This window comes from Micromys minutus (assembly GCF_963924665.1).
Source record: "Micromys minutus genome assembly, chromosome: 21".
NCBI classification, from domain to species: domain Eukaryota; kingdom Metazoa; phylum Chordata; class Mammalia; order Rodentia; family Muridae; genus Micromys; species Micromys minutus.
Window position 1 is genome coordinate 36,215,070 of NC_137956.1, and position 21,485 is coordinate 36,236,554.

General features: G+C 42.4%; 1 protein-coding gene across 1 annotated transcript in view; it reads right to left on the reverse strand.

Annotated features, from left to right (window-relative positions):
• NEK11 (NIMA related kinase 11) overlaps nucleotides 1-21,485 on the reverse strand; it is a gene marked incomplete at both ends in the record, with an annotated part of 199,899 nt that overhangs the window by 95,381 nt on the left and 83,033 nt on the right. The window contains one exon of the mRNA XM_080934672.1: nucleotides 20,199-20,313. Coding sequence (XP_080790798.1) covers nucleotides 20,199-20,313 — 115 coding nt within the window. The remainder of the gene's footprint in view (nucleotides 1-20,198; nucleotides 20,314-21,485) is intronic.

The following is a 21,485-nucleotide window of genomic DNA, read 5'->3' on the forward strand; positions in this document are numbered from 1 at the left end:
AAGCAACCCACTGCCCCATATGCAAGGAGAGCCCTTCCCGTGGTACCCAGCCATTTAGAACAGAAAGGCAATACCAAGTGGCCCCACAAAAAGAAAGAAATTTAATACAAATATTTTTAAATGTTAATGGTATTTCCTTAAAATTATGTCACTTTAGCAACAGTGTATAAAAATCTCTGTTTTCCTGACACTTCAGCTACCACTGTAAAGTCTGTCTTAAAATATTTGTTTTATAAAGTGTGACATATCACTGTGTAAAATTTCTATTTATTCAATATTTAGTAAAGTCAAACTACTTTTAGTCATTTGTAGTAGTTCTTCGTGAAACTGGTGAATTTTCTTTGCCCATATTTTTCCTGTTAAGTTGTTCTCAATTTTTCTAAGAACTTAAAGAAATATAAATGAAATGTTCTGTTTTATACAATCCAAAATATATTAATTATAAGAATTGAAAATATTTTCTTAACTTGACATATCTCATTTTACTATATCTTTTGCTTTACAGATATAATAAAGAAATTTTGTATCTATATAGACAATTCTGTATGTCTTTTATATTTTATGGGTTTGTTTCACAAATAAAATTTATCATGAAAACTAGCAAATAAACATCACATACCAATATTAACTGGACCCAAGGCATTTGCAACTTGATATAGAGTTAGAATAGGAACCTTGTGTGGACAACTTGGAGCTTCACATTAAATTCCACACCACCAGCCTCCCCCCCAAAAAATCCATGACAGAATTAGAACTAGAAAAACAATTAGTGTTATATCCTTTTATAACTTGTATGTGTAATCTGCATCCATCCCTTCCTCATCTCCTTGTGTTTGCCTTTCTTGTCCTCTTCATGCTAAGCTGCACCCACATGTACACTTAGTACACATAAACACATGTTACTGGCTAGATCCCACACACGGAGACCATTCAATATCATAATTCTGAATTTGTCCACTTTCTTGTGGAATTGTAGGCTTTAATTTTGCTCTGTGTTCAACAGTACTCATGTGTGCTTTTGCACATCCATTCACCCTTGAGGAACAACTAGGTTGATTCTAATATTTCTATGAGAAATAAACATGGGGTGGGGTGCACACATGTCTATGATATGGTGTGTTTTTCTGAGTATATGTAAAAACATTAAACAGTGTGGTCATATGGTAATTCTATTTTTAATTATTTTAGAAATATAAACACATATTTCCACAATGACCATATTAATCTGCTCCCCACAAACAGTGAGTAAGTGTACCTTTCTCTCCACATCCTCTCCAACACGTGTCCTCAGATTTGCTGATGACATCTATTCTGACTGGGATGGGGAGTATCTCAAAGCACTTTTAATTTGCTTTCCCATGATATCTCAGGATATCGGCCCATTTGAAATTGGTTATTGTTCATTTGATTTATTTTTTGAAAGCTGTCTATTCATTTGTTCATTTGTTGGTTGGCAGTTTTATTTCCTTAGTACTTAGTTTCTGTATCATGACTACAAAGAAATTTCATATTCTAAAATTAGAAAATTATTCTCCAATACATTGTTTCACTATTTAATGTTTTATAGTTTACATTTTTAATTTACTAAAACATTTATTTATGTAGAAAATTACCGTTTTTTAAAAGGAGTTTTTCCAACACCACTGACTTAAGTACACCTTCTCTTACTAAATGAGATAGCACATTTTTCTATAATAAACTCACATGAACACTGGGCAAGTGTTTGAATTCTTCATATTGATCTGTGGTTCTGTTCACTGTCATACCTTCCTGGAAAGTCTTAGGGTTTTTTTTATCATGGTAGAATGTAGACATATTCTAATCATCCTCTTCCTATTTTAGGCATTATCAGAGAGATGTAGTTATTATCATCATCTTAACTTGCAAAGGGCTTTCAATATTCACACATAAGCTACCAAATCCATAGGGAACCTTTGTCTTCACATATTCGTTAGCATATATTCATCTGCTGAGACATAGGCAACAAATCACCAATTTTGTTAGTAGAGTTTCAGAGGAAAATCACAACTAATGTTCGAGAAAAAAATTTCATTATATGCCTATGTATGTGTGTGTGTGTTATATTGTATTCTGTGTATTTTGACTACATGTAATAGGTACAGTGTGTAGACCAACAATTGTCCTCTGAAGGAAAAGAACAAGTCGCCATCCTACTCCAGGAGAGCACATTTGCTTCATCCCTGTGCTCACTGATGCTCTGTGGTACGCAACGGGCATAACCTGTGCAGTGGCCCTGGTGGTGCGAATCCGATAGTGCTTTGTCCAGCTCCTACCAGGTTCTAGATTTTATCCCCAGCACCACATAAGCCTGGGCTTTGGAGTTAACAGACTACTGGTGATCCCGGCACTTGGGAGGGGAAGGCAGGAGAATCATCTTTTGCAACAGAATACATTTGAGGCTAGCTTGGGCTATATAAGGCCCTATATCAAAAAAAAAAAAAAATCATCTAGTTGAAAGATCACTTTGGTAGCAGACAGACTGAGCACATGGGGTGGCACTGGCTGTTAGGAAGGGCAGATCTGCAGGTGAGCCAGCGAGGGCTTGAGAGACCTGGACCACTGGAGGGCTCCAGAGTGAGAGGCAGCGCAGCTTCAGATCCCTTCTCGTGGCTGACAGTGAGGAGACCTGATCGGATGATCCTTGGCTGGACCCCACCGCAGCGCACCCCGTGCTGTGTGTCTTGCTGTGGTGCTTAGCTTTCTTCACTTGGCGGTTATCTCATTAAAAAAGAAACATGAACAGTGAACCCCCTGGCACTGGGCAGATACACGCAACTACATGATAGGGAGAAAAGGATTCTTAGGGAAATAAAAGGGAAAGGTTTTGGCAAATACTGTGGGTTCTTCTATTTAAAGTATTTTGAGAAACTACCTAAAAGGTAAAACAAAAATCAGTTTAAAATGTTGTGGTAGTTGCTTCATGCCACTAGAAAAGGCAAATGCTGGGGCTGGGATTTGGCTCAGTCTGGACGCTGAGCACAGGGCCCCAGTTCTGTCTTCAGAATCCTTACTTAACAAGTTTCGTGACGGGGGAGGCAGAGAGAAGCTAACCTGGGCCAGCCAGCTCTCGTTCGTGGGTTGCAGGCTGGTGAGAGATCTTGTCCCGAGGAATGGCACCACAGGTACATGTACATACATATGAACACGTGCAATACTGTCACGCACAGGGGTAAACATATAAAACTTATGCAAACGACATTAAAATAATAAAATCAAGATAAAAGAAAATGGGACCAGACGTGAGTTCAGTGTTGGTCTAGCCTGCGTAAGGCCCTGGGTTCAATCCCAAGCACAGCAAATACAGCAGGTAAACAAACAATAACACACATATAAGGGAATAACTATTGGGAAAAACGAGGAAGAGAAATTTTAGTGACAGTATAGTAAGGTGTGAGTCAGTTTAGAGCCCAGTGTCTGGTTCTAACAAGGGAACCCTAGGAGACTCTGTGGGGCTGAGACATACCGAGTGGAAGAGACAGAGATGAATAGCAAGATATATAAATTCCAAATCACTGGTATTTGTACTGTGTTTATTCCATCTGCATATTAAATGCATTTGCCCGAACGCACCTAATTTGTCATACTCTATTTGGCAAAAAGTAATTTCATCTATTCCCAAGAGAGAATCAAACAAAACGGGAGTGCATTCATTTAGGACTATTCCTGGATAAGCTGAGAGTTGTGTGTTCCATTCATCAGCACTGACATATGACAATGTATCTAAAGATACTTTCTGAAGTCCCACCAGGGACACACTTTGGCATCGCCTCCATCTCTCCGGCCATTTGAAAGGTCCGTTTCCACAATGGTAAAAGCTGAAAATGAACCTGCTCTATAATCTCTGGGCTGCACTCGCCGATGCTCTGCCTCTTCAAGGGTTGTTCCCTTGAGAAGTGAAGAACGGTATAGAATACATTTGCAGGTAATTTGTATCTTACCTGGGATTCTTCGATGATGAGAAAGGGCTGTGCCTAGCAGATGCTGGAGCCAGGCGTTTGGGTAGTTGATTTAGAAACTTCCAAACTCTTTGGGAGGGGTAGATAAGCCAGAGAACTATTTCACCACATAAACATCCCTGCAGGAGACTCCCTCGAACAATTTCAATTTCAATCTCTCAGCTACCTACTTAGCCATACAATGCTGTAGGTGAGAGCATAGAGTGCACCCTCACAGTAAGACGGCGCATTTTATGATCATTACAATAATATCAGCAACATGAATTCTGCTTATTAATGACATCACACCTATGAAATTAAAATAAGAGCTTTTTACTGTGGGTCACCCTGGTCACAAAATGGGCTCCTACTGCTCCATTATCCTTCTCTGGATTATTAAAAGTTGTTTAAGGAAGCAGAATGACTACAGAAATTATTCATGATCTCCTGGAATATTTAATACCCTCCCCCATTTTAGCGTCTCTTCTTTGTGCCTAGAGCAGCAGTTCTCAAAGGAGTGGTCCAGGGACCCCTGGGAGGTCCTGGGTTGCTTCGAGCAGGGAATCCAAACCTTTAATATTTCATAGCATTTTCCCTTTTCAAGCTTCTGGAGTTAGTGGGGCTTCCAAGAGATTATACAGCAGTAATATTTAAAAAGCTCAAACACAAAACAGCTGCCTTCTATTAGAGGAGCTATGAACATCTGCAGAAGTGGAGAATATCAATTCTTAATTAATTTTTAATTTTGGAAAACAGTTCATTTTAATGAGAAATATGCCATCTTTGTTAATGTGAGCTAGGTGCATTGCTCTTCCTTTAAATGATTGTGTGTGTGTGTGTGTGTGTGTGTGTGTGTGTTGTGCATGTGTGGGGGGTGAGTGTTGTACATGTACATGTGTAGCGTGTGTGTGTGTGTGTGTGTGTGTGTTCATGAGGGTTGCACATGTGCATGTGTGTGTGCATATGCACAAGGAATCTATAGGTCTTTATCAGGTGTCATTCTCAGTCACTATTTGCTGAAACAGGGTCTCTTACTGGACCTTGAAGGCTCTGGGTCTCTCCCTGTCCCCATTCTCCCAGTGCATTCCCTCTTCCCACCTCAGTGCTGAGTTACAGATTCTTGCCACCATGCCCAGCATTGTCCTCAGGTGCTTGAGATCTGAACTCAGCTCTGAGGCAGCCATTAACCAACCATGTCATCTTCTTAGCCCTAAACGACTGCAACATTTTTGTTTTGTTTCATGAGGTCTCAGTTTCCCTATCTGACAGCACATATCTACAGCAGTTTTGTTTTTAAGAGAAAAAGATGCTCAGCCATACTCTAATAAATGGTTTTTCAAGAGTGTAAAGGTGTCCTGGGACCAAAACATGTGAAAAATGCTAGGGAGGATTCAATGGCCAGAGGCAATGAGTACCACCTTGTTCAAGGCACCCACGTTAGCACCAGTAGCAAACAAGCACATGAACATCCAGTGCCCCCACCTGACACTCAGAAGGACACAATGCCGGACCCATGGTCATCTTGGCCAGAAGACATAAGCTCAGTCTAATTATGAGCAAATGCCATACAGACAAAATACACAGTGAGGGAATCCAAGGGTTAGACGGCAGCAGGGACATACAACTGAAAACAAGGACAACTCCTCAGCTGGACCCTAGAACTGCAGATGTGAAATGTGAGTTGTCAGTCTCATCCCGCTGTTACTTTTCGGGGGTTTGACATTGTATTATGTCAGGTAGGGTTATCACCAGAGGAAACTGGAGGCATACAGAAGCATGCTGGTTCTTTTCAGGTGTAAAATTTCAAAGTGAAAAAGTGCATCTCTCAACCCTAATCCGAGAAGTTTATTTTTCTAGTAGATTGTAGCTAACACAGGGACCAACAACTGGCCATGCAAAGAGTAAGAACTACCAACTGAAAGTCTTTAACCACCTGTAGATAGTGGCTGCTGGATTATACAGGATTGTTCTAGACAGATTTCTTCTAGCATATACTCCCTCTGTCTGCATCAACAGCATGCCCTGGTGTGGTGACTCATCCCAACTGCCACTTGTGAGGCAGGTCTCTGGGTTTGCCTATGGGAATTATCTTGACCAGGTGAATAGAGACCAGAAATCCTGCCCACTGTAGGCAGCATCTGAGAACTGGTCCTGAGCCGTGTGAACAGGAGGAAGCCGCTGAGGAGCAACACCCATCATTCTCTGCTCCAGACTGTGGATGAGACATGACAAGCTGCCTTGACTTTTGCACAATGATGAGCTGAACCCTTGAGCTGCAGGAGGAAATGAACCCCTTCTCCTTTAAGTTGCTCTTGCCTGATTACTTTATCAGAGCATCAGGAGAAGAAACTAAGACTCTAGAGAAACCATTAGTGCACTAGATATGCATATTCCAGGGCTCTATCTAGACCTACTGAGAGAGAAGGTTGAGGTGGTGAGGCTCTCTGCCAAGGGCATGCTGCTTAACATTGAGTGACCCAATCCTTATAGGAGAGAAACTCTGGCAGGTGGCCTCTGTCACACCATGGCTGATTTCAAGATACTCATGTGATATCACTTAACACAGGGCTGGAAAGTATCTACGGGACCTGCCAGCAACCTTTTGCCACTAGCCCATCAATGTGCTCTAGCAACCTTCAAGGAGATTCTGATGCACAGGATAGTTGAGAACCTTTGTTCAAGATCTTCTAAAGCAAGAGTCTAAGACAGCAGATGCCATGGCGATTGTGTAAATCTCCACTAGAGGTTGAGGTAAGCAATCCAGTTAGAAAGCCCGTACCCAAAACACACACACACCATGTCGCCCAGGGACCAGACGCAGGCGGTTATGATTACTTTACATTGGGACACAGACAAGGCTGAGCTTCGGATCTCAAGGGAGAGTGCCATGTCCACCCTAAATTCCTTCGGAGCAGCCATCTCATACCTTCCATCTTGATGGCTTAACCCACTCTATGGGCCAATCCAAGCTACATGCAACACCAGCATTCTAACTACAGTTCCTCCTCTTTTCCACTTAAGGAGGGGGGTTCTGTTGTTATACTTGGGATAATCTAGAACTGGCTACCGTTAGTCATATGTCTAGTCAACATTCCAGCATAGATGGAGGGCACAGGAGCTCCCACCCCTAACTGAGGGGCTATTGACAGTTGATGGCTATCGGATGAGAGAAGTCCATTTTCTTTAGGGGTGTGGGCCCTGACATGCTGACCTTGCTCCAGTGTGTTTCCCAATGTCCATGTGCACATAGGCAGGACTTAAGAGATGCCCTGAGTTAGGTGTTCAGAGAGGACATGAAGTTGGGAGGAGGAAGTGGGGGAATTTGGGAGGAGTACTGATAGGGAGTGGGGATGTATTTGATTGGAGTACATTGAATGCTCAAAGAATAAATGTACTTTAAGATAAATGGTTTTTCATATAAATTATAAAGTACAAAAATGTTCTATACCGTGTAACTTTATGACACACAATTACAAAATATATCATTTTGAACAATTTTTCATCTAGGGCATGTGATTTGTCTATCTTGATAGATTTGTGATGTGAATCAAATGTGAAAGTTATGAATATGAAATCATTTCTAGAATATTCAAACGCCAGGTACATCCCCAAAGAGAGTAAAAATCCCATTGTCATTTGAATTTTCCCTATCTTAGAAATCTACACTATGGAGAAGATTGATGAAGTCTCTTCATACTCTAATTAAGGGAGAAAAAAACAGACAAGACTCAGAGAAACCTGCCTGGAGGCAGGAGGTCACTTGTGTACGTGGTCACTGAGTTGGAGAATGCCTATCAAGGTATCGGGCAAATCACTCGATTTCATCATCAACCCACAGCAGAGAGTTCCACTGAAACAACTGCATGAATTGGCTGAATATTTCCATTGCAAAGATCCCACCAAACCCTGCATTTTAATCTGATGGATTTGCCCTAAATCCCAAATGAAACTCCAGGGGGAAAACCGGTGTACATTCTTGCTCTTATTATACTCCTCAGCACAAAATGCATTTGCATTTATAATGCATTTAGAGAAAGTAGATGAACTTTTATCTGCCAGTATATGGACTCCAGATGGCTGGCAAAGGCACTTCCTTCAAAGAGCTCTGTTCCAGGCTTTGCACTGGGCATAACAAGGGCATTGCAGACTGAGAGCAGGCCACACTCCAGTAGACAGGCTTTCCTGTGGGGATTTCTGTGCTGCCAGCTCTGCCCTACACACCTGCAGGGACTTGGCAGGAACCCTGGGCACTGTCCTAGGTCCTGACAAAGAAAATCGTTTTTCTTGGTGCTAAACTAATTGGTCCAAATGGACATTGTGGCCACAATTTGACAAGTGGAACTAACCAGGCTGAGTGGGTTAATATCTTTCAGAAGAGAGGAAATAACATGTTTTTATTACAGACTATACTTAAGTCACCCAGTGAAGATCCTGATAGATTATAATCCGTTTTCTGGGTGATTAAAAGTATCCCTAATAATTTTGAGTTTTATGTGGGACTTCAGAAAGCACCGAATCTTGCCTTGATACTGATCCACTTCTTCCATGTCCTCCTTAGTCCCCCACGGTCTCCCATTGTTATTCCCACCACACAGACGGAAACACTTGGCCATGTTCTACGTACCTTGTAAGTAGCAGAAATTAACAATAATGATGAAGAAAGATAAAATGAGAAAAGTGATCTGGCTTCCAACCTCTTCATTAGGAATACTGACAGCTTTTGGGTTGAGGGGTGATTCATGATGTCTCTGTTAATATTCTATCTAGATTTTAGTGATTTTGCTTTGAATGTATTGAAGGTAATTTGGAACAAAGGACCAAATTACTAAAACTGGAGTTTTTGTCAAAACAGCACCCTATTCACCTCAAGCACAAGAAATGATTCAGTAGACTACTACAGCACCTGTGCAGATGTCTCTCGGATGGCCTTCCTACAATTTGCTGGTTAGCTCAAGACTTGCACCGAGTCAAGATGCTCCACTGCAGTGTATGGAAGACCGACTGAGCAGATGAACTTCTGCTGGAGACCAGGTCACAGAAGTTCAGCCCCGCAGAGCATTATTTGATGGGAAATGCTGCACAGCAGATGGCTGAGGCTGGCTGGGTGCTCCTAGGTGGCTTGTGACTCATGCCAGCCCTCCTCTCTTTCCACTCATCACTCACAGTGTTTTCAGAGTGGTACTCATAAGTCTATTACTTAAAAAAGAATGAGTACTTCCCCCCAAGCTGTCTTCATATATACCCTAACATTTAAAGTATTGCTTATCATGGATTCCACGGATACAAACACATCATTCCCAAAACCCCTTTAATGTCTTTTATTCTTGTAGCCAAACTCACTTAACAATACATCAGGGGGGATGACTCTGTGATGTGCTCATTTCTAGGAAAGTTGGGTGTGGTCATTCTGACAAAAGCACACACTTATGCTGTTGCTGGCCTGTAAGGCATTATTTGGATGTAGAGGGATCTGTAAGGAGAGAAGCATTGACCAGAAAGATGCACAAGGGTTCGTGTCGCCATATCTCAGACACTCACTAGTGTCCGCCTTTCTGGTATATATCTTAGACATATATAAATTAGACAATAATCTTCCTCAAGAAGAAAGAAATATTTTAGGAGGATACTGAGCAAACATGTTCAAACAACTTGTCTAAATGTTTGTCTCAACAAATTGACCCTGACAAGCAAGGCATGCTGACATATAATTTATAACAAAAGGTAGTGCTCCTTGTACCACTCAGATTTAGCCTTTTCTCAATCAATACTAAGCAAGAATCATCACAAATCTAGTCACTGGGAAGGGGTATGGTGATCAAGACACAATAGCTGGGCTGAGAGTCTAGTTCAGTGCCTTTCAAATCCTTTAAGAAGAACACAAATAACTGGGTCTGTTTTAAATGCATCTTCTGATCTAGTTAGTTGAGAGTCTCCATTTCTAACAAGCTCGCCGAATGCCAGCAATGCTCTTCCAGAGGTGACATGTTAGCAACAAAGGACTAGCCGACAGCTGTCAGCTCACCTGCTATGCCAGGCTCTGTTTCTTTTCTCCCTCCTTCTGTCCCTCCCTCCATCCCTCCGTCCTTAGATTCCAGACGGTGTCTCACTGTCATCCCAGACTGGCCTTGAACTCCCGATCCTCCTGCTTCAGCCCCAAAAGTGCTGAGATTTCAGCTGAGTATCACCACTCCCAGCCAAATAAAGCATTTTAAAGCAATGTTTAGTCCTGTCAAGGACGCCTCTAAATTTTCTCATTTAGTGCTGTGAACACACAAAGGCTGCTCTTACCCAAAACTGTAATCTCAGAAATAAAAGGATGCTGAATACATAGCTGAACACCATATGTTCCTAAGCATCTGCTTGTATAAGTTGTCAAATTATATCTGAAAATGAAGCCATGGGGAGGCTGAGGGCAGAGGGTGGGGAGTTCTATGCTATTTGGAACAAGAAAAACGAATCGTGTTGAATGCAGCTGGCATAGGGGTTGACTTCATTCCTTTACCCCAAACTAACAGAGGAAATTTTATTTTGGGTACATAAAAGGGAAAACCATTTAGATCTCTGCAATCCCAAACATCCAGGCAGAAAACGTAAATCAAAATTGTAGGCATTTTAAACTCATCCGGAAATATCTGTTTTGCTGGCCAGTCTTTAATAGTAGTAATCCTTCCTGAAGTTTAAAGGAACCAGATGGGCAAGAAAAATATAGATGGGCAAATGGGATTAGCAGGAAGAAACATGAAAGCTACCTCCAGGCTGGCACAGCGCATTTATATTACATGCCGAGATGAGCTGTTGTCTCATCAGAGCCCAGTACCTAGAACAACCAACCAGATGGGGTCCTGAAGCTAGAATCCTGCAAGCTCAGGGACTGACCCTGCCGGGGAGAGCTGCAGTCTCACAGGCAAACATCCCTGCAGTTCACTGAGGGAAACCTGACAGACATGTGAATAACCCCAGCTCATGATTGTGGTCACACACAGACTGCTCCTATAACACTTGACAATTATTTTGGATCCTTTTGAAGGCTTCCAAATTTTATGTTTTGAGAGTTATTTCAGCTAAAAGGCAGAAGTTGGTGGAAAGTGGTGTCATCCCGTGGGACAGACTCGTTAGATGCTCCCATTGTGCCACCGTATTTCGTTCCCTTTTGTAAAAACTTCATTTTTCCTTTTGTAAAACCTGTTATGTCTTACTTCCAAAAACCACGAGCTTGACAGGTGATCAATAAAGGAAGAAGTCCTACCTACAACAATCACTATGTGGTATGATGGGCCCTCAACTCACTTAAAAAAAATCACCTTATATGGGTTGAAAGAAGAATTTTTGAATGCTTATCAGAATTATGTAAATTAATGTCTGACCTAAAAACAAATCAAAATATATCACTTCTCTCTCTCTCTCTCTCTCTCTCACACACACACACACACACATACACACACACATACACACACATACACACACACATACACACACATACACACACACATACACACACATACACACACATACACACACATACACACACACATACACACACACACACACACACACACACACACACACTGGGGAGATACAAATAAATATGATGGTTGTGGCTCTTTGGATGGAGCAGCTATAATCTAGTACAGATATATTAGTTTTCGGTGTGCGTTAGTCTTATTGACTTACAGAATAAGACAAAACTATTTACCTCCCAGCTGCACAGATCAAGAATCTGACGGATCGCTGGGCAAAGATGCTTCCTCGCTGGAGGCTCCACATGAGAGTCCCTTTTCCTGTCATTTTCATTGTTTAAGATGTCACCTCTTTCCCCCAACTTGCTGCCTCTTCCTGTGTCTTCAAAAGCAGCCAATGGTAGCGAGGTCCTCCCACATTACCTCTCCGATTTTCCTCCCCTTTGCCTTCCTTTCCCACTGAAACAATTTCAACTGTATGAGTATGCACATCAGCACAATGCTTGCAGAGGCCAAAACAGGGCACTGGGTCCCCTGGAGCTGGAATTACAGGGACCATGAGCCACAAAGTAGGTCCAGCCCCACCCCGACCCCACCCCCCATCTCTTACCTAGGAGCAACTGACAATCAATGGTGGTTCATAGAAATGTGTGGTCACCAGCATGCCTCACATCCTCTAGTGGATGGCCCATGCTCATACGTGTATGGAAAGTAACTAACTGGACTTAAAGGAGATGAAGGGGTGTGGGAGTAGATATGACCCTATTTTATTGCATACATGTGTCATGCACAGGAATAAAGAAGATTTAATACAAATTTTTAATAAAATTTACATCTTGGAGAAGTGATTTTCAAAAGGCTTATGAATGAAGATATCTCAGCATTAGAACTCAATTTAGGGCACGGCTTGGGTAGAGACTCTGAAGCAGCAGAAGAAAGCAAGTTCCATGGAGAATGAGGTCATGGAAAGCAGTCAAGGAGTCCCAGTTGTGGGTATCAGAACAGGCTACAGCAAGAAGGATACTTGTGAGCCAGGATTAAAGGATGGGCATCAAGAGGCAGAGTACAAGCAGTCTCATTCACCCGAGCCAGGTGCTGCCCGTGCCGGTGACTTCACTGTCTCGTTAGAGCTCACAGCACTTATGAGGTTGGTAACCCCAATCCCATGGCAAGTATTTTAAAAAAAAAGAAAACTTTAAAAAGATCATCAGATGCTGCCTGTGCCCTACCCACCCTTGGGGGTTGAAGGTGAGTTGGCGCAGAATCAACAGCACAGACTCTGGGAGCAGGTGAGAATGCTGCAGCAAGCTCCTCTGAGCACTGCTGTGAGCTCCTTTAATACCCTCCACCCACGCCCCATCGGTCCCAAGAAAGCGTCTCTTCTGACAGCAGTTCCCAAACGGCTGGCACAGTCTGCTGTCAGCAGTCCTTGGTCTCTGGGGCAGCTCTTAATTAGGCCCTCCTGCAGAAGATGCTTCTGCGGCTGTAGGGGCCCCTAGAGTTTATGCAGAGGGGACCACTCTGTTCCTCCTACAATCAGAGTAACTGTCTTATTCCAAATCAGAGTGCTGGCACCCAAGAAAGTCAAGACCCCCACACAGGTCTCTTCTGAGTCCCATGGTCACGTAGGAACTGCAGGCACCGTGATGTATTTTCCAGGTAGGAACCGCTGAACCCAGAGCAGAAGTGTGGACTATGCATCAGGAAGTGAATGCATCCGCTGAGGGAGAATGTTACGTCTGTGCAGACCACTGGAAGGATGTGGCCTAAGACTTTCCCAGCAAACATAAGCCCCGCCCAACCTTAAAGGCTGCAATGGATATGGTTTAACTTTCTGTTTAACTGGCTCATTCCAGACTTGAACCATGATGGGCCGGGCAAGGTAACTAAGTGTGTTCTCTTCTCTTCTCTAGCAGTGTGGACCTTAGTTTAATGACTGCGCTTTACTCTTGCTTTTGCTAAGGGAGCATCAGAGCCTTCTCAGCTGAGACACTTTCTTTCAGAGATCCACGGGGGCTACTTCCCTATGAATGCTAACATTCTGGGGCTCCATCTTAGGACATCACGTTACAGTGGCTGGCCAGGGAAGCGTCAGTCTGTACTCACTTTAATTTTTCAAATTGGATATAATTTTTAAATTTTTGTTAGCTCATGCAGAAGAAACACTCTACGTTATTAAATATGCTTCAGGGTAGAGAATCTGCATGTTTTTTAAAAGTTCAATATTAGATTCAGTGATTGACTGCAGGGGCCTTTATTCCTGGGAATCAATTATTACAGTAGGAAGAAACACTATAACAAAACACACACATACTCAATGAAATAAGGGGTAAATATTAATAAAACTACCATCAATGTTCCTTAGTCATGCTTGAGGAAAGCCGGGCTTTAAATAAAGATGAAGACTCATGGCTGTCTAAGTGACCACATCTCTGTCTATCTCTCTCTCTCTCTCTCTGTCTCTCTCTGTCTCTCTCTGTCTCTCTGTCTCTGTCTGTCTCTGTCTCTCTCTCTCTCTCTGTGTGTGTGTGTGTGTGTGTGTGTGTGCGCGCGTGTGTCATATCTTAGCTAGGGTTTCTATTGCTGTGATCAAGCACTACAACCAAAAACAACTTCTGGAGGAAAGGGTTTGTTGGGATTACACCTCCTTGTCATTGTTCATTATCAAAGGACATCAGGATAGGAATGCAAACAGGGCAGAGTCCTGAGGCAAGAGCTGATGCAGTGGACATGGAGGGGTGCTGCTTACTGTTTTGCTTGCTCCACGTGGCTTGCTCAGCCTGGTTTCTTTTCTTTTTCCTTTTCTCTCTTTTTTTCATTTCATACTAGCAGTTTTATTTCCACAGCAAGAGCTCTGTTGTAGATATGCCAGACTTTACCTCCATGTTTCAGAGCACAACTCGGTGTAAAAGCACACCAAGGAACCTTCTCTCTTCCTTCTCTCTTCCCCTACATTTCTTACTTGTTTTTCTTTGTACAAAGTGTGTAGTGCTAGCAAGCACATTATTATAGCACAGTTTTAAAGCTAACATCATCCATTTAAAATCTACTTGAGAGGTTGGATAAAGATACATTTTCCCCTTACAAATTCAAAAGGCCACGGGGGTAGTCCTTTCTCTCTTAAAAAGTAGATCGTGGATACCTAGTTGCAGGGTATTTCTGATGCACTAGCATATTTAGGCAGTGTGCACCTACTGTTGAGCAGCTGCTGTATCACCAGACTGAAGTGGGCCTTTTTGTGTTTGCTATTACTAAACTAAAGGGAACATGTTCTTGTTTCTCTTGCTAATGCTACTTCATAAACTGCCTGGCAATGACCTGCCAAGAGATTTTAGTATTTGTAACACTCATGTAACATTAATTTGGTTCGAGATAGAACTAGATATATCACAAGTCCTACTTAAACATTTTTAATGCTTAGTTTACACCAGGAATTTCCCAAGAAAATTTCACATATTAGGTTATAAACATCATCTTCAACCCTGAATACAGTTTAACAGTCCATAGCTTTGAGGTGTCTGTGTAAGTCCAGGCATTTTTCTTTAAGTAACCAAGTTCCCCGAGTGTTCTCACACCACTATTCTAACTCCATCACCAGTGTGCACAGGGTGGGGTTTGAGTGTGAATCTTGGCGCCCCATCCAAGTGGCTTACATGAATTGCTAGTACTCCTTTGTAAACTGAGGAAAAATTAGGTCATCACTGGATCTTTTAGAAACTAAAAGGGCGGCCAATGGCCATTGTTACTAAATAATTCCCGATGGTTGTTTTTAATGCAGGAAGTCAATTCACTTTTTCAGGCTTAATTATGAATCGAAGTCTATTTTGACTTTTAACACACTAGGGCAGTGTAGACTCAGACATGGACAAACCATTAACTACACAGTCTGTTTCTATATCTTTATGGATCCTTCGTTTCTTATATTTATGTCTTAAGACAGCAAAGTCAGACAGCGTTCTTAATGATCCCAGGACTACCAGCCCAGGGGCGGCACTACCCAAAATGTGCTGGGCTGTCTGCCATTAATCACTGAGTAAGAAATGCCCTACAGGCTTGCCTGCAGCAGCTGGATCTTACGGAGGCATCTTCTCAGACCAAGGCTCCCTCCTCTCAGATAACTTTAGCTTGTTTCAGGCTGACATAAAACTATCCAACATGCCTGGGCTGCTTAGTGGCACTAGATCCTTTTATATCTGCCTACAGGGTTGACTGTAATTCCAAAACAAACCCTCCAACAACAGAGACGAAAGGCAGAAGCATCAAGGAACCACTACCTTCTGTCTAAGTAGCCATTTTCCTCCTAAGACCCTCAATCCTTCGAAAGTTCCTTGTGGAGAAGAAGGTAAGTCAGCAGACAGTAGAATTATCATGATTTTTCTTTCCCCCTGTTTCTCTAGACAAGTCTTTTTCTTTTTTTCCTGTTAGTTAATCTTACTGAGATACATTTTATCAGCAACAAAGAACACTCATTTAAAGTATAAAGCTTGGTGGTTTTGTCTAAGAATATGTTTCTATTACCATAAAAGGCTCTTCCGTGTGATTTTAACCATTTCCTGTCTCCAGCCCAGCACTCCAGCCAGTAGACTCGTGATGTCTGCTGCGTCTAGATATCCATAAGAACTGGAGTTTACCAAGGAAACACTATTGCCCGTTCTGCCTGACAGCTGAAGGCCATGGAGAAACTTCCACTCTGTAAGCAAGTTTTCCTGGGCCTGCCTTCTGAGTCCAGCCTGTTTCCCTTTGTCTTAGCAACTTGTTAGTGGAATTGCTCACTAGCACCCCAGCTGGCTTTAGGAAAGGAATGTTGCCTTTGCCTACCAGAGTTTGCAAGCTCTCCTCCTGCACCCCTGTGCCAACAGGCTTTTCTTTTGTAATCTAAATAGATTACTCTGTTTCACTTAAGGAAAAAAAAAACCCAATTTTTCATTTTCTTTCGACAGACACCTTAGTTGTCAACCTAGTTTTCGCCATTGTCCTGGTTTGAAATTATAATTTTTGTATTGCCCCAATTTGGAACCTTCTTATTTGGAGATTTGTTTCTTCAGGATTTAGCTTTGGTGGAAATAGAGCCTTTCATTCTAAAGGCACTAGTGTGAATTACCTTTTAAAAAAACAAACAAACAAAAAACACTGAAAACATTGGGCAGAAGTTCAAATTACCTGGTTTCTACTTGGATATTTAAAAGAAAGAGATGATAAAGAAGCCCAGGAAGGAATTAAAGATCCTATCTCAAAGGCTATCAAATGCATTTGACTCTCTCTCGGGTTGCAATCATGAGAGGCAGGATAAGCACTGGAGGGGCCACTTAGCCTGTCTTTCCATGCATGGCTGGAAAATGGCCTTCAACACTAGATGTAATAACCGAGGCCACCTACAATGGAACTCAACAGACAACCTCTGCAAAATCAGCCTTATTCCACCTGCTTCTGAAGCGCCGCACCTTCCTATGTGAATGTAAAACTCATTTAAAGTCATTTTAAGGGATGCATGGCAGGGAAGATATGCAGCAGGAAGCCCAGATGGCTGATCACATTGTATCTGCAGCCAGGGAGCATTGAGTGGGATTGAAACTGGGCCATAAAATCCTGTAATCTGCCTGTCCCCAGTGACACACTTTCTCCAGCAAGCTTCTACCTCCCTCAGGCTCCACAACCTTCTAGAACAGTACTACCAGCTGAAGACCAAGGTTCCAAGTACATGAACCTATGGGGATATTTGATATTCAAACCACAGCACAGGAGGCCTTTTTCCATATTCTCAGAAGAGAAAAGAGCATGAAGATTTCCCACACAGAGTAGAACCCCACGAGGCCAGAGTTCTATCCAAAACTGAGAGAAGGCTTAGGACTTGCTGAAGAAGTGACTAGAAAGGAGATGAGCAGGCTGCATTTGCTTAGATTGCAGACAGGCAGCCTCCATACCTCAAAGGCTGGCATAAGGCAACAGTTCTTAACCTTCCTTTACTAACAGTTCATGGTGTGGGCACCCCAAACAAAAGTATTTCTGTTGCTACCTCATAACTGTAATTTTGCTACTGTTAAAAGTCATAATATAATTTTGGAGATAGAGATTTGTCTAAGGGGTCTCGGTCCATAGGTTGAGAACAGCTGGCTTAAGGCATCCACAGTCCTGGGTGAGCCCAGGGCCGTGAGTCAGGCTATTCCAGTTTTCTCAAATCTAGCTGCATGGCAGAAAAACAAAGCTGGGGTACAGGGAAGAACCCGTCACAAATTAATGGCACATTTGTATGGCTATTTGTATCATACAGGTCATGTTTAGGCAGCCAAACTGATAAAGACTTTAGGCATATAGCTTCTAACATTTCTAGAAGGTGTAGAAAAAGAAAAGCTTATGGAACTGAGGCCTCAACCCTAGACAAAAACCTATAGGCAACCAAGGAATGCCAAGAATGAGAAATAGTCTTCTCTAGGGTAGAGCAAACCAACTGCTCATCTGAGATCAAATGGTTGCCCAGAAGCAAAGAAGTAATGTACAGACTGAGCAGATCACACCTGTTTGTTTAGGCACACACACACACACACACACACACACACACACACACACATGTAATAACAGTTAAAAAAAGAAGAAGCTATGAGTTTGAAAGAGAACAAGGAGGTGAGGTTGGTTCCATATGGATTCAGAGGGAAGAAAGGGAAGAGAAAATGTTAATTGTAATCTCAAAAAGTAAAAAGAAAAGAGAAAAGAAAAAACCCTTTAAAAAATTAACAGTCAAGAAATCATCAGTATCACAAATGAGGAATTAAGTAGGGATAAACTCCTTAACCTCCCAGCTGGGTCTTCTCATTTGATTATAATGGTAATCCATGACTAGCTAGATTAATCCATGACTAGCTAGACTAGTTCTATCCAAATAAATGAATATCACATGCAACTAATATCTTACCCTATCGTCCTCCTCTGCAGCTAACTCCTTACTTCCCAGAGGAAAATCTCAGGTCATTATCGAAACTGAGTTAAATGATTGGGGTAGGAGCTTTAAAGCCATGACTGCATAATTTCTATGTATACACCAGATCGTAATCAATAATGGTCCATCCAGGTGCTGAGAGCATGGCGTTGAATTAAAAAACAAAAATCAAAGAACACCGAGTGCCCAATTCAAGGTTCACCAACAATCTAAAGTTCCCTACTTCAAAATTTCAGTTACCCAAATGCTCACCAATGATCTCGGTTGCTTACCACTCTGATGGACTGTCAGGCCCAGACATTACATATATCTAAGTTTTTCTTCTCAACTTAATGTTCAAGAGAAAATAATTATAAAAAATACAAACTTACAGAAAATAAGAGTAATGTTCACGGTATTTTATAAGGTACCTGACCCATTCACGCTACTGTTCTATGCTGAGTTTTATGGCTTATGTTGGAGACAAAGCATGAAGGAGGAATTTGGGGAGTAGGGTTGCCTATCTGTAACTGAGCTGATAATCAGCATATTGTTCACCACAGTGAAACAAACCAACCTGAGAGGGAAGGAAGATAAGAGCTCCCCTCTCCCATAGCAGAGGTTCTGTGATCAGAGTTAGACGAGGAGTCAGCTCCTCAACTGCTCTGCGGCTCTGTGGTTAGCATAGAGCCTACAGCCAGGGCACTGCCCTAGAAGGTCGCTTCACTCACCACACTTGACTGTTGCTACAAGTGTATGGCAGCCTGGGAGAGACTGAGGAGAAGTTACTCTAGAAAGAAGCTGGATTAGCCTTGAGCAAATGCCTTCATGTCTTTGGTTTCTCCTCTCAGAAACACATTTAATGATATCTTTTCCTCTTTGAAGCCAGGAGAACAGACTCCCATTTCTCTATCTCAGAAGATAGTTTATTATCCTATCCTGGGCCCCTTTTCATAAAAACAACTCTCCCTCCAGTGTATGCCCTCCCGCATAGCTTGACAGACATCCCTTGCTACACAAGATCTAACTTTCTCAGCTTCCTACTCCAGGAAAGAAAAAGCTTAGAACAGTTGATTTCCCCCCACTTCTCCTCAAATGGAAACAAATAATATGGTAAAAAGGAACGAGGGCAAATCTGTCTGATATCAACATACCCTTGTTATCATCCTATCATTAGATGGCCTCCAGCATCACACTGAACTTGGCAGTCGACAGCTTAAAGAGCTTCAGGTGCTCATCTCCGACTGGCTGAAGGAGGTGAGCCGTACTCTACTAATTCAGGAAGACCTTGATTGTGGGGCTGAGTGAAGACACAAGCCAAGTTTCACCTCCTTAAGTTCAATTACTGAAAAGAGTTTACATTCGACACCTCCAGGACCTATGAAGTCTTCTCTCAGAGGCTACCACCCCTGCAGGCAAATATGCAGGCACCTGACTGGTGACTTGGGGACTTCCTGAGTAGAACAACACATTTCTACCAAGTCGTCCCTCTTCTTATGCTCAGTAGGATTTGGACTGTGGTCTGCCAGCTCCCCCAGACTCTCCTAGCTTTTTCCTTTCATGCAAGTATATTTTTTAAAAGTCATGCATTTTAGTCTAGCCTTGGCATTTGCTTCTTAAGGGTCTAAACTAACATATCATTCACTCACTTCTTTATCTACTCATTAATTAATAATTCATTTTTCAAGAAATAAGATACCTGGTATGTAACTCTAGGCACTAGGAACACTGGTGACCAAGACCAAGAAGACTCAGGCATTCAAAAGTATCCCTGACAGTGTTGTAACTGTAGTGATGGCCAGTGGTCACATGCATTGAGGGAGACTTTCAGAAACCAGACAAAGCAGCCTACTGAGAGGTGACACAAGTACATACCATAATGTCCAAGGTCAACAATGGTGTCCTCTAAACTTGGCTCAAGTTCACCAAGATCCAGGCAAGGAAGGGACTGAGGCTCAGGCAGGCTCTCCGAAGTCCATTCATCCAATTCCTTGTGGAAAGGAATTAACAACTCTTGAGAGCTGACAGAAGGAAGTGGCCTTGACACAAAGTAAGCAACATTCTTCTCTGCTAAGTTTGATAGCATTTCCAAACTTTGATAATAACTTGGAATAAGAGAAATGGTCTTGAACCAGACGTAACCCAAGGAGTCAAGTCAAAGGCTCAGGCAAGTATCAATTCCATCGGCAGCTAGAAGCAAGCATCTCTCTCCAGTGTGTGCCCACAGTATCCTACCTAACTTATTCTCACCCCAGCCCTGCTCAGTCTTATTTTAAAACTAAACAACTTGAGTTGAATGACTTCAAAATCTTGTCTGGATTTACAAGTTTAAAATTTTCAATTTTTTAAAGGACAAAGATCTAGGAAATGATGAAGTAATTCAGCTTAAAAAAATTAAAGGTAAGGGTAGAAAGGTGTATTAGTTGGTAAACTGTTTCCCCGGCATGAAAGAAGTCATGTGTTCAATCCCCAGCACTGTTGAACTGCATAGCTGTGGTGATGCGTGCCTACCATTTCAGCCAGAGAAGTTGGATTGACTACTGTTCTATTGCTGTGAAGAGACACCGTGACCAAAGCAAGTCTTATTTTAAAAAACATTTAGGGGCTTGCTTACAATTTTAGAGGGTTAGTTCATGGTCATCATGGCAGGAAGCAGACAGGCATTGCAATAGTGTGTTAGCGGAGAGCTTCACGATTCACATCCTGATCTGTAGGCAGCAGGGAGAGAAAGAGAGAGAGAGAGAGAGAGAGAGAGAGAGAGAGAGAGAAGAGAGAGAGAGAGAGGGAGGGAGGAAGGGGAGGGAGGGAGGGAGGGAGGGAGGGGGAAGGGGAGGGGAGGAGAGGGGAGGGAGGGACAGACTCAGACAGACAGACAGACAGGGCCTGGCTGTTTTTGAAACCTCGAAGCTCATCCCCAGTGACACAATTTCTCCAATAAGGTCACTTCAACTCCAACAAAGCCCCATCTCCTAATCCTGCTAATCCTTCCCAAACTGTTCCACTCTCTGGTGACTAAGCTTTCAAATATATGAGACTATGGAGGCATTCTCACTCAAAACACCACAGAAAGAGGTGGCAGGAACGTTAGCAATCCTGGACTAAATGTTGTATTTGAAGAGAGCCTGTGAAATATGAGATTCAATCTCAACAAAACTAACTGAA